At 44.0% G+C, this 12,368-nt stretch overlaps 2 protein-coding genes across 2 annotated transcripts in view; one reads left to right on the top strand and one right to left on the bottom strand.

Moving 5' to 3' along the window:
• The first annotated feature begins 40 nt into the window (after nt 1-40).
• Nucleotides 41-8,306, top strand: c8h2orf88 (chromosome 8 C2orf88 homolog). Its single transcript, XM_072685459.1, has 2 exons — nt 41-561; nt 4,627-8,306. The coding sequence occupies exon 2, from the start codon at nt 4,767-4,769 to the stop codon at nt 5,037-5,039; it is 273 nt and encodes a 90-aa protein (XP_072541560.1). The 5' UTR covers nt 41-561; nt 4,627-4,766; the 3' UTR covers nt 5,040-8,306.
• A 1,041-nt stretch (nt 8,307-9,347) lies between these two features.
• Nucleotides 9,348-12,368, bottom strand: part of hibch (3-hydroxyisobutyryl-CoA hydrolase) — a 50,229-nt gene continuing 47,208 nt past the window's right edge. Inside the window, exons 12-14 of the mRNA XM_072685001.1 lie at nt 11,378-11,497; nt 10,384-10,417; nt 9,348-10,137 (exon numbers count right to left, since the gene is read on the bottom strand). Of these exons, the coding sequence (XP_072541102.1) occupies nt 10,022-10,137; nt 10,384-10,417; nt 11,378-11,497 (270 nt within the window). The 3' untranslated portion in view covers nt 9,348-10,021. The remainder of the gene's footprint in view (nt 10,138-10,383; nt 10,418-11,377; nt 11,498-12,368) is intronic.

Genomic DNA, 12,368 nt, shown 5'->3' with positions numbered 1-12,368 from the left:
ATAAAAGTGCAACGTCGCGACCAATGACCGTGGAAGCTGCAGTAACCCAGTTTTACAACGCGTCTCGCAAATATTTGTTTGGGTTGAAAGATAACTGCTGGGCTCCATGCTGCGCCCCCAGAGCGCGCACTGACCGCGGCTACACTTCTGTCTTCGCGGGACCGACTGGAGGGACTGGAGGGACTGAAGGGGGAACACTTGCGCCCTACGGATCTGGAGAAGAACGCACACGCTGTCAGGCATGAAATGCAAACGCAACGATGGTCTCCGGGATGCTTGGGCTGCTGCAATTGCCACCGTGAACTTTGGAGACTCTGATGGCCAAAGCGCGCCGTGACGACTTGGCCACAGCAAGTTTGTGGACGACAGCGAGGAGCGTGTGGAGAACCAACGGCGCCCTGAGGGCGAGAGGAGCCAGACGGTGCCGCTGAGGAGGATTAGACATCCCATTTCCCTGCAAATAAGTGTGTCCATGTCAATGGAGCCCGGATAAGGCGGGGACGCTGGTTCATTTGGGTTCACAGCCTTTCTACAGCATGCCTGCCTCTGCCATGCCAGCAGGTATGTACCCTATCTGACCATTTACGGACTAACATTTAACAATATGCTGTCCAACACAAGGCCTACACGCGACACAGTGGCACTGCCATGCAAGAGGGCAGTGTAGTTATTGTGCATGTGCTGCCTTTTTGGACAGCTGACCTTGAAGCTCTTACCACACGTGTGTGGCCACTGCGCGCACTTGTATGGCCAAATGCACAGCGCTCGTTCTGACACTGGCACTGGACCCAACACTGGTCCACTAATCAGCACCGAGCGTGGCAATTGAACCTCAGATGAACTGGACCTGTGCTCCAGCAGTGCTACCATAGTCACCTGTTACCATATTAAAGGTGAAGTTGTCTTGGGTGTGACCTAAACAGCACGACCTCTGGGCAAGTGTGTAGTTCAGTGTGGTCATCAGCAAGGTGTTCAGTGTTTAGCAGCAGACTGAGCGTGTTAAGGGTGCTGATGGTGTGGTTTAAAGGGGAAGTCCAGCGAATTTCCACATTTCTGAGAAATTCTGTCCATGTAGACAAAGTCGTTCTCAGCGGGTTTGGTGTGAAGTGGTTGACCGTAGAGATACTCACAGGTCTCTGCCATGCCCTGATGTTGCTTTTACAGACGTCCCATTGATATATCACACTTGTTTGCTCTCTTCCTGAAGGTAGATGCTGAACTTTAACAGCAGCTGTGGCAACAAGAGCTACCTGTAGATCCCATAATGACATTGTAGGATCATTGGAGATCTTTGAGGTCTGCTCTTGGGCTGAACTTGCCAGAACAGCATGACCTGGCCATGATGGGGGTTGTTCTAAATGTTGGAAATGATTTAGTGGACAGGGGGATGAGTTCTGATTGTTCTGAGAGCTTCTTAAAGCCCTTCCCAGACTCTACATCTACATCTACAACCTTCTTTCTGAAGGCCTCAGGGAACTCTTGGATCTGGCCATGATGGTAATCCTCACCACTCACTTCAACCATCAAGAGCAGACCAGACCAAATGTCTGAGGTTTGAACAGGAGACAGGATCCTCCACAATCCTCTCTAACCTCTCTTGAACGTTTTCCTCACAGGAATATTACATTTCTATTAATTACATTTCACAGGTGATTTCTATAAGACATTTCTTCAGTTGTATTGGTTTAGTTATGTTCTCTCCTTCTCTCAGATCTAAATGTTTGCATATTTACAATACGTTAAACAAGACAGTGGTTTTCATGGGGTGTGTTAATTTTTGTATGGCTGTATAAGCATCTTCTGAATTGTATAGTAATGTTAATTATGGTTAAATAGTGGTAAATATAATTAGTTCAGGGGCTCAATGGATCCAAAACTTTTGTAGAACAATATGTCAGGTGTGTTAAACTCTTTAGATATCTGATTCCATTCACCACCACTGTGAACAGTTAACATAAATAGGCATGCCACCTAAAATGTTGAGCATGTCACCTAAAACGTCACTATTTAACATTAACAATATGGTTTGGTTTCTTGGACACAAGCCTAGGCTGGGACTAACCTGCAGTGCCTCTGGTGTTTCATCATTAAACATTGAATCTAGTTCAAGCTAAGACTTTATTTGGGTTGAATAAACCCCCTTTATGACTTACAGCATTTAATATATTACAGTAGCTGCAGTGTTCAGTATTCAATATAGCAGCTAAATATTTAAGGCCCAGATTAGGTCTACACCCTGGTTTAAAATGGTTTAAGTGGCGAAACACCACCAGCCTTCTACGTTTAGTTAAATCAAAGAACTATCCAACAGTTTTTGGTGTATAATATATTGCTAAACATGGTGGGCCAATTCTAGAGACGTTTCCCTGACATGGATTAAGCCTAGCCATGGACTATATTTCTTTTAAAGTCCAGAACTAGTAGGGTTAATGTCTGTCTAGGACACCAGGCCTCTGTGTTTCGTCTATAACTAAACAGTGCAGTGTTCAGTAAATAACTAAACATTAGAAAATGTTGAGTTCAGTAAATCACTAAATGGCATTAGTGTATAGTGATCAGTAATGTCCTGTAGACTGGTCAATAATAGCAGGATATGCAGTGTTCAGTAAATATACTGAAGTGTAGACTGGTCAGAAATGTCCTGTAGATTGGTCAACAACAGCAGGATATACAGTGTTCAGTAAATATACTGAAGTGTAGACTGATCAGAAATGTCCTGTAGACTGGTCAACAACAGCATGAAACACATGGTCAGTAAATATACTGAAGTGTAGACTAATCAATAATGTCCTGTAGACTGGTCAACAATAGCAGGATATACAGTGTTCAGTAAATATACTGAAGTGTAGACTAATCAATAATGTCCTGTAGACTGGTCAACAATAGCAGGATATAAAGTGTTCAGTAAATATACTGAAGTGTAGACTAATCAATAATGTCCTGTAGACTGGTCAACAATAGCATGAAATACATGGTCAGTAAATATACTGAAGTGTAGACTAATCAATAATGTCCTGTAGACTGGTCAACAATAGCAGGATATCATGGTCAGTAAATATACTGAAGTGTAGACTAATCAATAATGTCCTGTAGACTGGTCAACAATAGCAGGATATGCAGTGTTCAGTAAATATACTGAAGTGTAGACTGATCAGAAATATCATGTAGACTGGCCAACAACAGCAGGATATACATGGTCAGTAAATATACTGAAGTGTAGACTGGTCAGAAATGTCCTGTAGACTGGTCGACAATAGCATGAAATACATGGTCAGTAAATATACTGAAGTGTAGACTGGTCAGAAATGTCCTGTAGACTGGTCAACAATAGCAGGATATACAGTGTTCAGTAAATATACTGAAGTGTAGACTAATCAATAATGTCCTGTAGACTGGTCAACAATAGCAGGATATACAGTGTTCAGTAAATATACTGAAGTGTAGACTAATCAATAATGTCCTGTAGACTGGTCAACAATAGCAGGATATCATGGTCAGTAAATATACTGAAGTGTAGACTAATCAATAATGTCATGTAGACTGGTCAACAATAGCAGGATATACAGTGTTCAGTAAATATACTGAAGTGTAGACTGATCAGAAATGTCCTGTAGACTGGTCAACAATAGCAGGATATACAGTGTTCAGTAAATATACTGTGTTTAGTCACTTGTTTAGCCCACACTTACACACTGCATGACAGCTGATAAGAGTAGACAAGCACACCTGTCCACTGGAATGTCAGTCACTCACCTGTATCTGGGCTGAAGCACACATCTTGATCAATTCTAGCTGTGAAAGCAGCGCTCCGTTTAGCTCACGAGGTTAGAACTAAATGAAAGAATCTTCTAGAAAATGAAAATGCTGTGACTTGACTGGATAGTTAAAGAAAGGGCATAATTTGGGCAAAATTAGGTAGTTTAGACTTGTAGGCATAATTACACATTTAGATCCACGCTGAGATCAACCATCAAGAGCAGACCAGACTAAATGTCTGGGGTTTAAATAAGACAGACGTCTTAAAAATACTCAATTTTTCTCCAGATCCAATTTCTCCATCTCTCAGAATTTGCCAGTATTGCCCACATGTATAAATATGTTCAATAATACACAGGTTTTTAAAGTTTAGTCCCCGAGTATAAGGGTCCCAAGTCTAGTCCTTTGAGCTAAGTGTAAGTGACATTAGGTCACATCTAGGCCTTCAGCTCAGAGACTCAGACTTCAGTCTTTAGGCCTAGTGCTTCTAGTCTCCTGGCTTGTGCAGCTGGGTATTGGGCTCACACTGCAAGCCTTGGTGCTCAAATTCAGATTCAGATTTTGGAGGATCAGACCTCCCTGACCTTTCAGCCTTGGCACTAATCTGCCATTAGTGTGAACACATCTCTGAATAAACTCGGATTTTACTGTCAAGTTAGCTGCTGCAGACCTGCTGTCCACACTAGATGCTCTGTTTCTTAGGACATTAAGCCCATATGGAAGTCCCATACTGTAAACATAGGAACCCAGTACTTCTCGCTGCTACCTTGTCCTTTGCATGTTGCAATGATTTATTGATACATCCGACTCTCAGCAGCACCAAGGACAGATCTGCCAATCAAACTCTCCTGCTGAATCTTCTTCTTGCAGGGAGACGTCCATGAGTGAGCTGTACTTTGCTGGAAGCGCCAGCCGGACCACTGTGACGACGATTCGTGCGGGTGAACGTCCGCCTGCTGAGCACCACATCTCTCGCCATCCTCCATAGCTGCTCTCAACCCAATGATATCATGGGATGCGTCAAATCCAAGCACAGCGAAGCCACTCAGAACTCCGAATCTGTGGAGAGAGTGGACGGCAGACCGGGCAGGAAGAGAGGAGAGAAGGCCATACTGGTTTATGCGGAGACGGGCTCAGCAGAGGACTCGCCCCGGGTCAACCCGGTCCTGCTGGACTACGCCCAGAGGCTCTCGGAGGAGATCGTGGCGCGGGCCGTGCAGCAGTGGGCCGAGGTGGACAGCCGCTACAGCGACATCCCCTACATCGAATGTGACGTGCCGTGAAGGCCTTAAATAAAGGCCACACCAACTCACAGTCGGGACAGCCGCTCTGCCTGACCACAAGCGGGCCAGTGGAGTAAGCTTACTGCATCATGCGATGGCTGGAGGAAACACGGTTTGGTGATTGGACATCATTTTGTATACATAAATCATACAATCAGCCAATCAGGCATTATTCTGGCTTGGTCTAGCTAGAACTGAGTCAGTTTGTGACTTCACAGACGAAGCTAGAGAAATGCTATCAAAGCACCAGTATGCCTCCGCAGCTTTTTCTTTATCAGTGCAACGTGTCATATCCAGGGCTCTGTCTTTTAATTGGCAAGGCAAGGCAAATGTGCAGAGGCCAAAACAGACTCTGCTCCCAGGGACGCTATTAATAGGCTTCTCTTTTCAGTCTCTCTGCTTTTATCATAGTCTCTATATTGCTTGGATCAGCGCACACACACTTCCAGATTCCATCGTGTTAGCAGTGGTGTTACGGAGCAGCAGTACACTGGAAAAAAAGTAACATGTTGAGTTTACTCGATCCAAAGGAGTCCATCATGTCCATATAAGAGTCCAGAATGTTGCTGTCCTGCAAAAATTGCAATCTCCATTTTTGCCATGTTTTACTTTTTTACATACTCTGAATCAGTCTGTTGTTCTTTACCATTGTATCAAAAAGTCATGAAGAATGGACCAATAGAAATGCTCCAAAAATGACTTACTTTACATGACAAAACTGTGTTGGTGCAACATATTCTCTTCAGAAATGTGGAAACGATGTAGACTTAGATCACTGCGGTCACATCAAGATGTCCATATTAGGAACTCGAGGTCTAAGCTGGACTTGGGTTGAGTGGGATTTTACTCCTATCGAGCTCTACACTCTTCAAAATAAAGGTGCTCAAAGGGTTCTTTAAGCAGTGTCACAGTAGTCTGCCAAATCTGTTATAAAAAAATGGTTCTTTAAGGAACCAAAAAGGGTTCTGCTATGACATCACTCAAAGAACTCTTTTAACATCACTTTTAAGAGTGAATGGTAAACAGAAGTGTTCCAAACCCGATACGCTTTATCCTGTATACGTTCTTCTCCTGAAGCCACTTGACTGTTTGAATGATGAGGTTGTTATCGAGTCGAAATATGGGAAGCTAGCGAGATGCTAGCCAACAGTCCTACACAGTTAACCGACTCAACCTTAACAAAATACCCCAAACAAACCAGTAGTCTTTAGCAAATGAGGTTGGTTAAGATGCTTTAGCTAGTTTTGAGTGGCCAATTTTGTTTTCTAACAGTGTAAAACAGTTTAGTAGCGGACTTTCTTTCTAGCAATGTCATTTCAATGTGCAGGAGGTTAGCTAGCATGTATTTTGACTACATGTCACTCTGCTTGAAGCACTATTCACATTTCGACTTGTTAACAGCTTCGTAACATTGAAAACCCAGTGGCTTCCAGCTTGAAATGTTGTTTACCACAGGGCGTGACTGCAGTGCTTTCCCATTCAGTTCCGCTATACAGAAATCAAGCTCAGACCCAGAGTTCCCAATAGAAAGACACACAAACTTGGTGATCTGTTTGAACTGAGTAAGCTTAACACATCCCTTCATTCAGCGAACCAGGCTGAGGCCTAACCCGAGGCCTTGCCTAAAAAGCTGCACAGCTTTCACCGTGAGGTTCGTTCCCACGTCCCTCGTGTTAGTATGAGCGTTGTGGTACTAAATTAAGGATCTCTCATATGGACGCTGAGACCAAATACTCTCAAGGGGGAGTTACTACAGAAGTAGAAACGTAAGCCATCTGGTACAGGAGCTGCCCTGTGCCCCTATATCATGAGGTGATAAGCGCATACGAGAGTACTGCTGACTGTATGTAGATCTCTCACCCCTGTGGTTGTTTGGTGTTTTACAGTGTGTAAAGAGCCAAATAACTCTTGTTGCTGTTGGAGGGAATGTCTTTCTGCTGTCATGCACAGATTGCTGCAGCTCAAATATGCAAATCTCAGAGGCCATGCCATGTCAGAAGGGAATCCATGCCAACTTAAAAATAGCTTTTTCAGCTAGTAAGACTGCCGAACTTAAACCATAACACTAGCTGAGATGCTTAGATATGGGAGATGTGGGACCACAACAAGCCAGTGTCCTTAATCAGTGGTAATACAAGCACAATCTGCTCTTTTGAGTGAGCGAGGTTTAGGGCGAGTTCGTGACTAAGGATGCTACGATGACAAAGTAACCAATGACCCTTTAAATCCAAATGATGTCTACACAAACCGTAAGTGTTTTAAACCAAGAGAGGGCTGGTATTCGCTTAAGATTCCTTATAACACAGTTATGCAGGTAGTCTAATATTTATGAAATCTCTATCCACTAGAATAACAGTAAACATGCTAGCCTAGTGTTTAAAGCCGTAATATGATACATGGTTTGTATTAAGATGTCAGTTAAGAGGCCTTTGAGCACAGGATCCGACCAACGGCAAACCCATTCCACTCCTCTACAGGACGTTTCCAGTATATAGACAAGCTGGGATCCAGTTCTAAGCAGGGCAAGAGTGCAGTATTGCTCTGATCAGGTTTAATCTTATAGGAAAGGAGAGGTGGGGGTAGTTCACAAAGCAGAGTTTCTCAGTTTAACTGAAGCCAACAGTGTGGGGTGTCTCATAGAAACAGCCCTCAGCTATCTTCTCCTATTAGACAGGCCTGACTTTGGGCTTGAGTTATCTGGTTAACTAGGAAACCCAACTTTGTGAAACCACCCCAGAGCCACTCTCATTTTAACACAGTCTTACCACAGCCAGTAGCTCTTCTATTAAACTTCAATAACAGGTAAAGAACAGAGAACACCAGGTTACGGACACTGCTATGCTAGATAACACAATGGCATCAGGAAAGACCCCGACTGTCCTTGTTGTTGTTTTTTTTTGGTCATTTTGGGTTGTTGTTTTATATGCATTAACCTGCAGGAGGGACTGCAGTTTGATTAATAATGCTGAAATCTTATGGTGTCCTCTGCTGAACTCTGAGACTCTATCTACCTGATCAACAGGAAACCTAAGAGGTGCTTTTGCAGTTCTGTCAGGCATGTATGACTGAAGCAGATGCCATCACCCCTGCTGGAAGGATACAATTTCAGTTTACAGTACCAAACTTTGTGTGTTGTGTCTGTGGTCGGCGATGGCTCAGCCTCACCTTTTGTAAATAACGCAACGAGAAAAAGAGAACAACGTGACATCAATAAATGAACAGTGAACCATGTGAAACCAATAAACTGAGTCAATGCCTTCCGCTGCACTGCTGCCGCCTGCTGCTTTCATGATTTCTTCTGCTGTTTTCTTTGACAGATGCAAGGGGATGTAGCGATGCTGTATGTCCAAATAGTTGTGGACACCCCTTCTAATGAATGCATGAATGAATAGTCCAATGAACTACATTGCTGATGCAGATGTGCAAATGTGCAACAGTCCCTGTAGAGAAGTACTGCCAAAAGATTAGGACTCTCTGGAGTAGATGAACACTGAACCTATTGGCACCATGCTGCCTAATGCCATGTGTGGGTTAGAGGGGTACACAGCCCCCCCAAGCATTGAGCTGTGGAGCAATGTGACTGTTCTCTGGAATGATGAATGGTGCTCCAAGCAATACCTTGGGTATGAGATGGGGTGGTCATCAAACATCCTGACCTCACTAACGCTCTTGTCGCTGAATGCAACCATATCCTCACAGCAATGCTCCTCCAAAATCTAGAAGTAAGCTTCCCGGTCTTCCCTGGACAGTAGAGACAGGTACGAATCCAACAAAAACAGGATAAGCTCTTTTTTTAAACTTGAATGAATGAACAGGTGTCCCAATACTTTTGTCCACATACCGGATAAACACAAGTTTCAGAACGTGCAAGATGATCAGTGTTACCAGGTTATTGTAGAAACGAAAACTAGAAGCTGGAAGTGTTTCAAGCCTGGACCTGAAGGTGTGCATTTATGGTTGAACAGTGCCGCTCCTCCTTGGGTGTGTTGCGTTAGCCGTGGACGCGGTGGACAGCAGGCCACTGTGCTGGCAAGAGAGTCATTAGATTAGCAGCTCTGTCGCCAGGCCAGAGGAGAAGTCTAATTGACTCTGTGGATCAATTCATTAATGTGCTTTCTCCAGACAGAGGATTCGACACGTAGAAATCATCCATGGGCTTGCTTTCCAAAATCTGTGCTCCACATGAAATCACTGGTACGGCACTGAAGGGAGAAATCTGCCATGAAACCGAGTCGTTAAGACATTACATAACGAACACTGATTAATTTGTACAATTATGCACAGAATCAGAAACGCTTGCCAATCAGCTGAAACTGAAGGCATCTGTTTTTTATTCTCATTAACTGGCTGTAGTTACAGTTGGCAGTGTGTGTAAATACGGTGTGATAACCCTTAATGTTAGGGGTCTTAAATCCAACTGCTTCATGGTGAATGCTGTTGATTAGAGGAGACAAACATTTGCACAGCAACTGGAGCAATACAGCAGGTCACGGTTCATCTGCTCGGAAGGATATAAACCACAGCTCGGTGTGTTAGTGCTGTGTTTCGCCAGACGTAAACTCGCGAACGCCAGCTCGGGTCGTGGCTCATATCGAGTGATTACAAAATTGCCTGGCTTAGAGGCCACAATAAGAGAGATAGAGCATAAGAGAGAGAGAGGAAGAGAAAGAAAGGTATAAGCCTACTCACCATCACCCTGTATGAAACGGATAGCAAAAAGAAAGACAAGCGCTAAAAAGGCTTACTTAATGAACTGAGCATTGTACTCCACCAAAACACTGACTCAGCGTATCTGTTCAGTGTCTCAGAGGGGGAGTTTTGCTGGCTGTCCTGTAGCTCTGTGCCTGTGCCTGACCTTTATTGCACATATCAGCTCTTTCTGTTCTAAAAAGCTACACAAATATGACTGCTCTGGTTTCAAAATAAAGGGAACTTGTCAAACGCTCTTATTCTTTCTGGAGTCGTATAGTGTTGAGTAGTGTTCACAGTATGAGGTCTCTATCTCCCAGCGATCCAAAGCTTTCTTCCATAAACTCCTCCGTGACCTCAGCCAGAGTCGAGGGCTTCCATTTAGGATTCTGGTCCTTATCAATGATCACTGCAAGCAGAATAGAGAAAACTTTACCTAATGGCATGCTGACGTGGTTCACTTGGAGAGTGTCAATAAAATGTCTTAACAAGGTCTCGATGCTCTGAGACGTGTAGCAGTTTAAGGGCCAGTTTTCTGGGCTGGGATTAAGCCGGGATTAGTCGTGGACTCGTTTTTTTTTTATTTCAATGGACAATTTCTATTCAATAGGATTTAGGCTTAAACCCGTCTAACGTGTAATGTAAAACATCTTACCAGCTCTTACTCCCTCATAGAAGTCATGTCCCATCTGTAAAATAAGAAGAGAAGCCATTTCTTAATTTAATAACAGTGGAGGTTCAGAATAAAGATCTCAGGCCCTGTCCGCTAGCCCTGTACGGAGCGACAGTGCCTCAAAGAAACACATCAGGACATCATAAAGAAGGAAGAAAATACAAGGGTTAATCCCAAATTGCACACTACCCCCTATGTAGTGTATTAAGCAAGTCATGAAATTATGGATTCTAAACCTAAATAAAGTCACCTTGCATACTTCGTAGTGGTAGTAACTTAAGGCTCCTGCAGATGGTGCTGCACGAGGACGATGTGTGATGGGATTCATAGATTGAGAAGAGGTGGTGCAGTGCAGTGAGGGTCTGGTTGGATGTGTGGGTCGCAAAGCAGATAATGATTGACTAAAAGGAGTGATGGCATTTGAGTGTGTCAAAGACCACAGTGTGAAGGAAGGAGCTGAATCTGCAGGTGTATGGAAGCATACGGTCATACTGGTCTACCAGCAGTGGCAGAAATCCCACCAGTCTACAGGAGATTCTCCTCGGAATGAGACAGTCACTGCACTCCACCTTCTCTTCTCAACCTATGAATCCTGTCGCACACCCTGCAGGTATTTATAGCCTGATCATCCTCGTGTGGCGCCTTCTGCAGGAGCCTGAAGTTACTACCACCTTAAACACACACAAGGTGACCATGTTCTCTCTGGGGAGCTTTTCTTTGTAATAGAACAATTTGCATTTATTCATATGTCAAATTTGGTCATAAGATAAGGCAAGGGTGAGGAAGGCCAGATCCAACCAGACATGTTGATTTTCCTGCTTAAACACAGGTTTAGGTGTGTGCCACAGCAGAGAAATCATCCAACTGCGCTGCACTCCAGCCCCTGGTTCCCCACCCCTGAGCTACTGTAAACTGCTACTGCCACAGTTACCAGGTTAATCAGCAGCTGAAAAGCACATTGAGTGGAATTACATACCATACAGGCCTGGCTGAGTCTGTACTCCATCACAAACACCTCCTGAAGGCTCATACTGGCTCCGGCCTGCAGTTGTCTGAAGGTCAGCTTCAGCGACGTTGGAGACATCTTAGCCAAAGTCTACATAATAAATCAGAACACAATTCAAATGATACAGAATCATTGCTCGGGTGTACATACGCTATGTGTCCAAATGTTTGTGGACACCTCTTCTAATGAACCCTGTGGAGAAGTACGGACAGTAGAATAGGACTCTCTGGAGCAGATACACATGAGCCTATTGGCACCATGCTGCCTAATGCCAGGCGTGGGCTAGAGGGGTATAAAGCTGGAATGATGGTTGGTGCCTCATCCAATACTTTTGGGATAAGTTGGGGAGTTTGGGATGATGGGGTGGGGTGCCTTGTTCCCTGGACAGTAGAGACAGTCACTCCAACAAAAGCAGGATAAACTTTCACAGGGACTAGACAAGTGGTCTGTGTGCATTTGCACATCTGTGTCAGCAATGGGGGTAAGTTAAAGTAGCTGAATGCTTTCATTAAAAGGGGTGTCCACAAACATTCAGCTAATTGATGGGGTGCAAATATTACTTGGTAGCTACAGAAGCCAACTTTGGACACCTAAGATGACTGAATGACTTTCTCTTTTGAGGAACTATGGTTTTAATTGGCTTAGTAAGACCTTCATGCCTACAACCACGCGAGCTTAGTGCTAAGCTAAGCTATTTTTGATAAAAAGAAGTTGCTTATCAAAAAACACACATCAACACGACGATCCACCAACATATCTGAGCATTAGCCTTAATGCTTATTCACACAATGAAATCACTGTCAGGTGCCTCTGATGCATTTTTAATTGCAGCTTGGAGAAAGGGAATTTCTCTCAATAATTCATGCAGCAATAAGACAACACGGCAGCACCGTCCGACAGCAATCGTACCGCACATCATCTTGTGAGCTGTCTCCATTTTGACGAGCTCTTGCTATAACCA

This window comes from Salminus brasiliensis, chromosome 8 (genome assembly GCF_030463535.1).
Source record: "Salminus brasiliensis chromosome 8, fSalBra1.hap2, whole genome shotgun sequence".
In the NCBI taxonomy this organism is placed as follows: domain Eukaryota; kingdom Metazoa; phylum Chordata; class Actinopteri; order Characiformes; family Bryconidae; genus Salminus; species Salminus brasiliensis.
The sequence above is the reverse complement of the archived record's forward strand: the minus strand, read 5'-3'. Positions and strand labels throughout refer to the sequence as shown.

Coding starts and splice junctions, on each gene's coding strand:
- c8h2orf88 (XM_072685459.1), top strand. CDS start 4,767: ATGGGATGCGTCAAATCCAAGCACAGCGAAGCCACTCAGAACTCCGAA.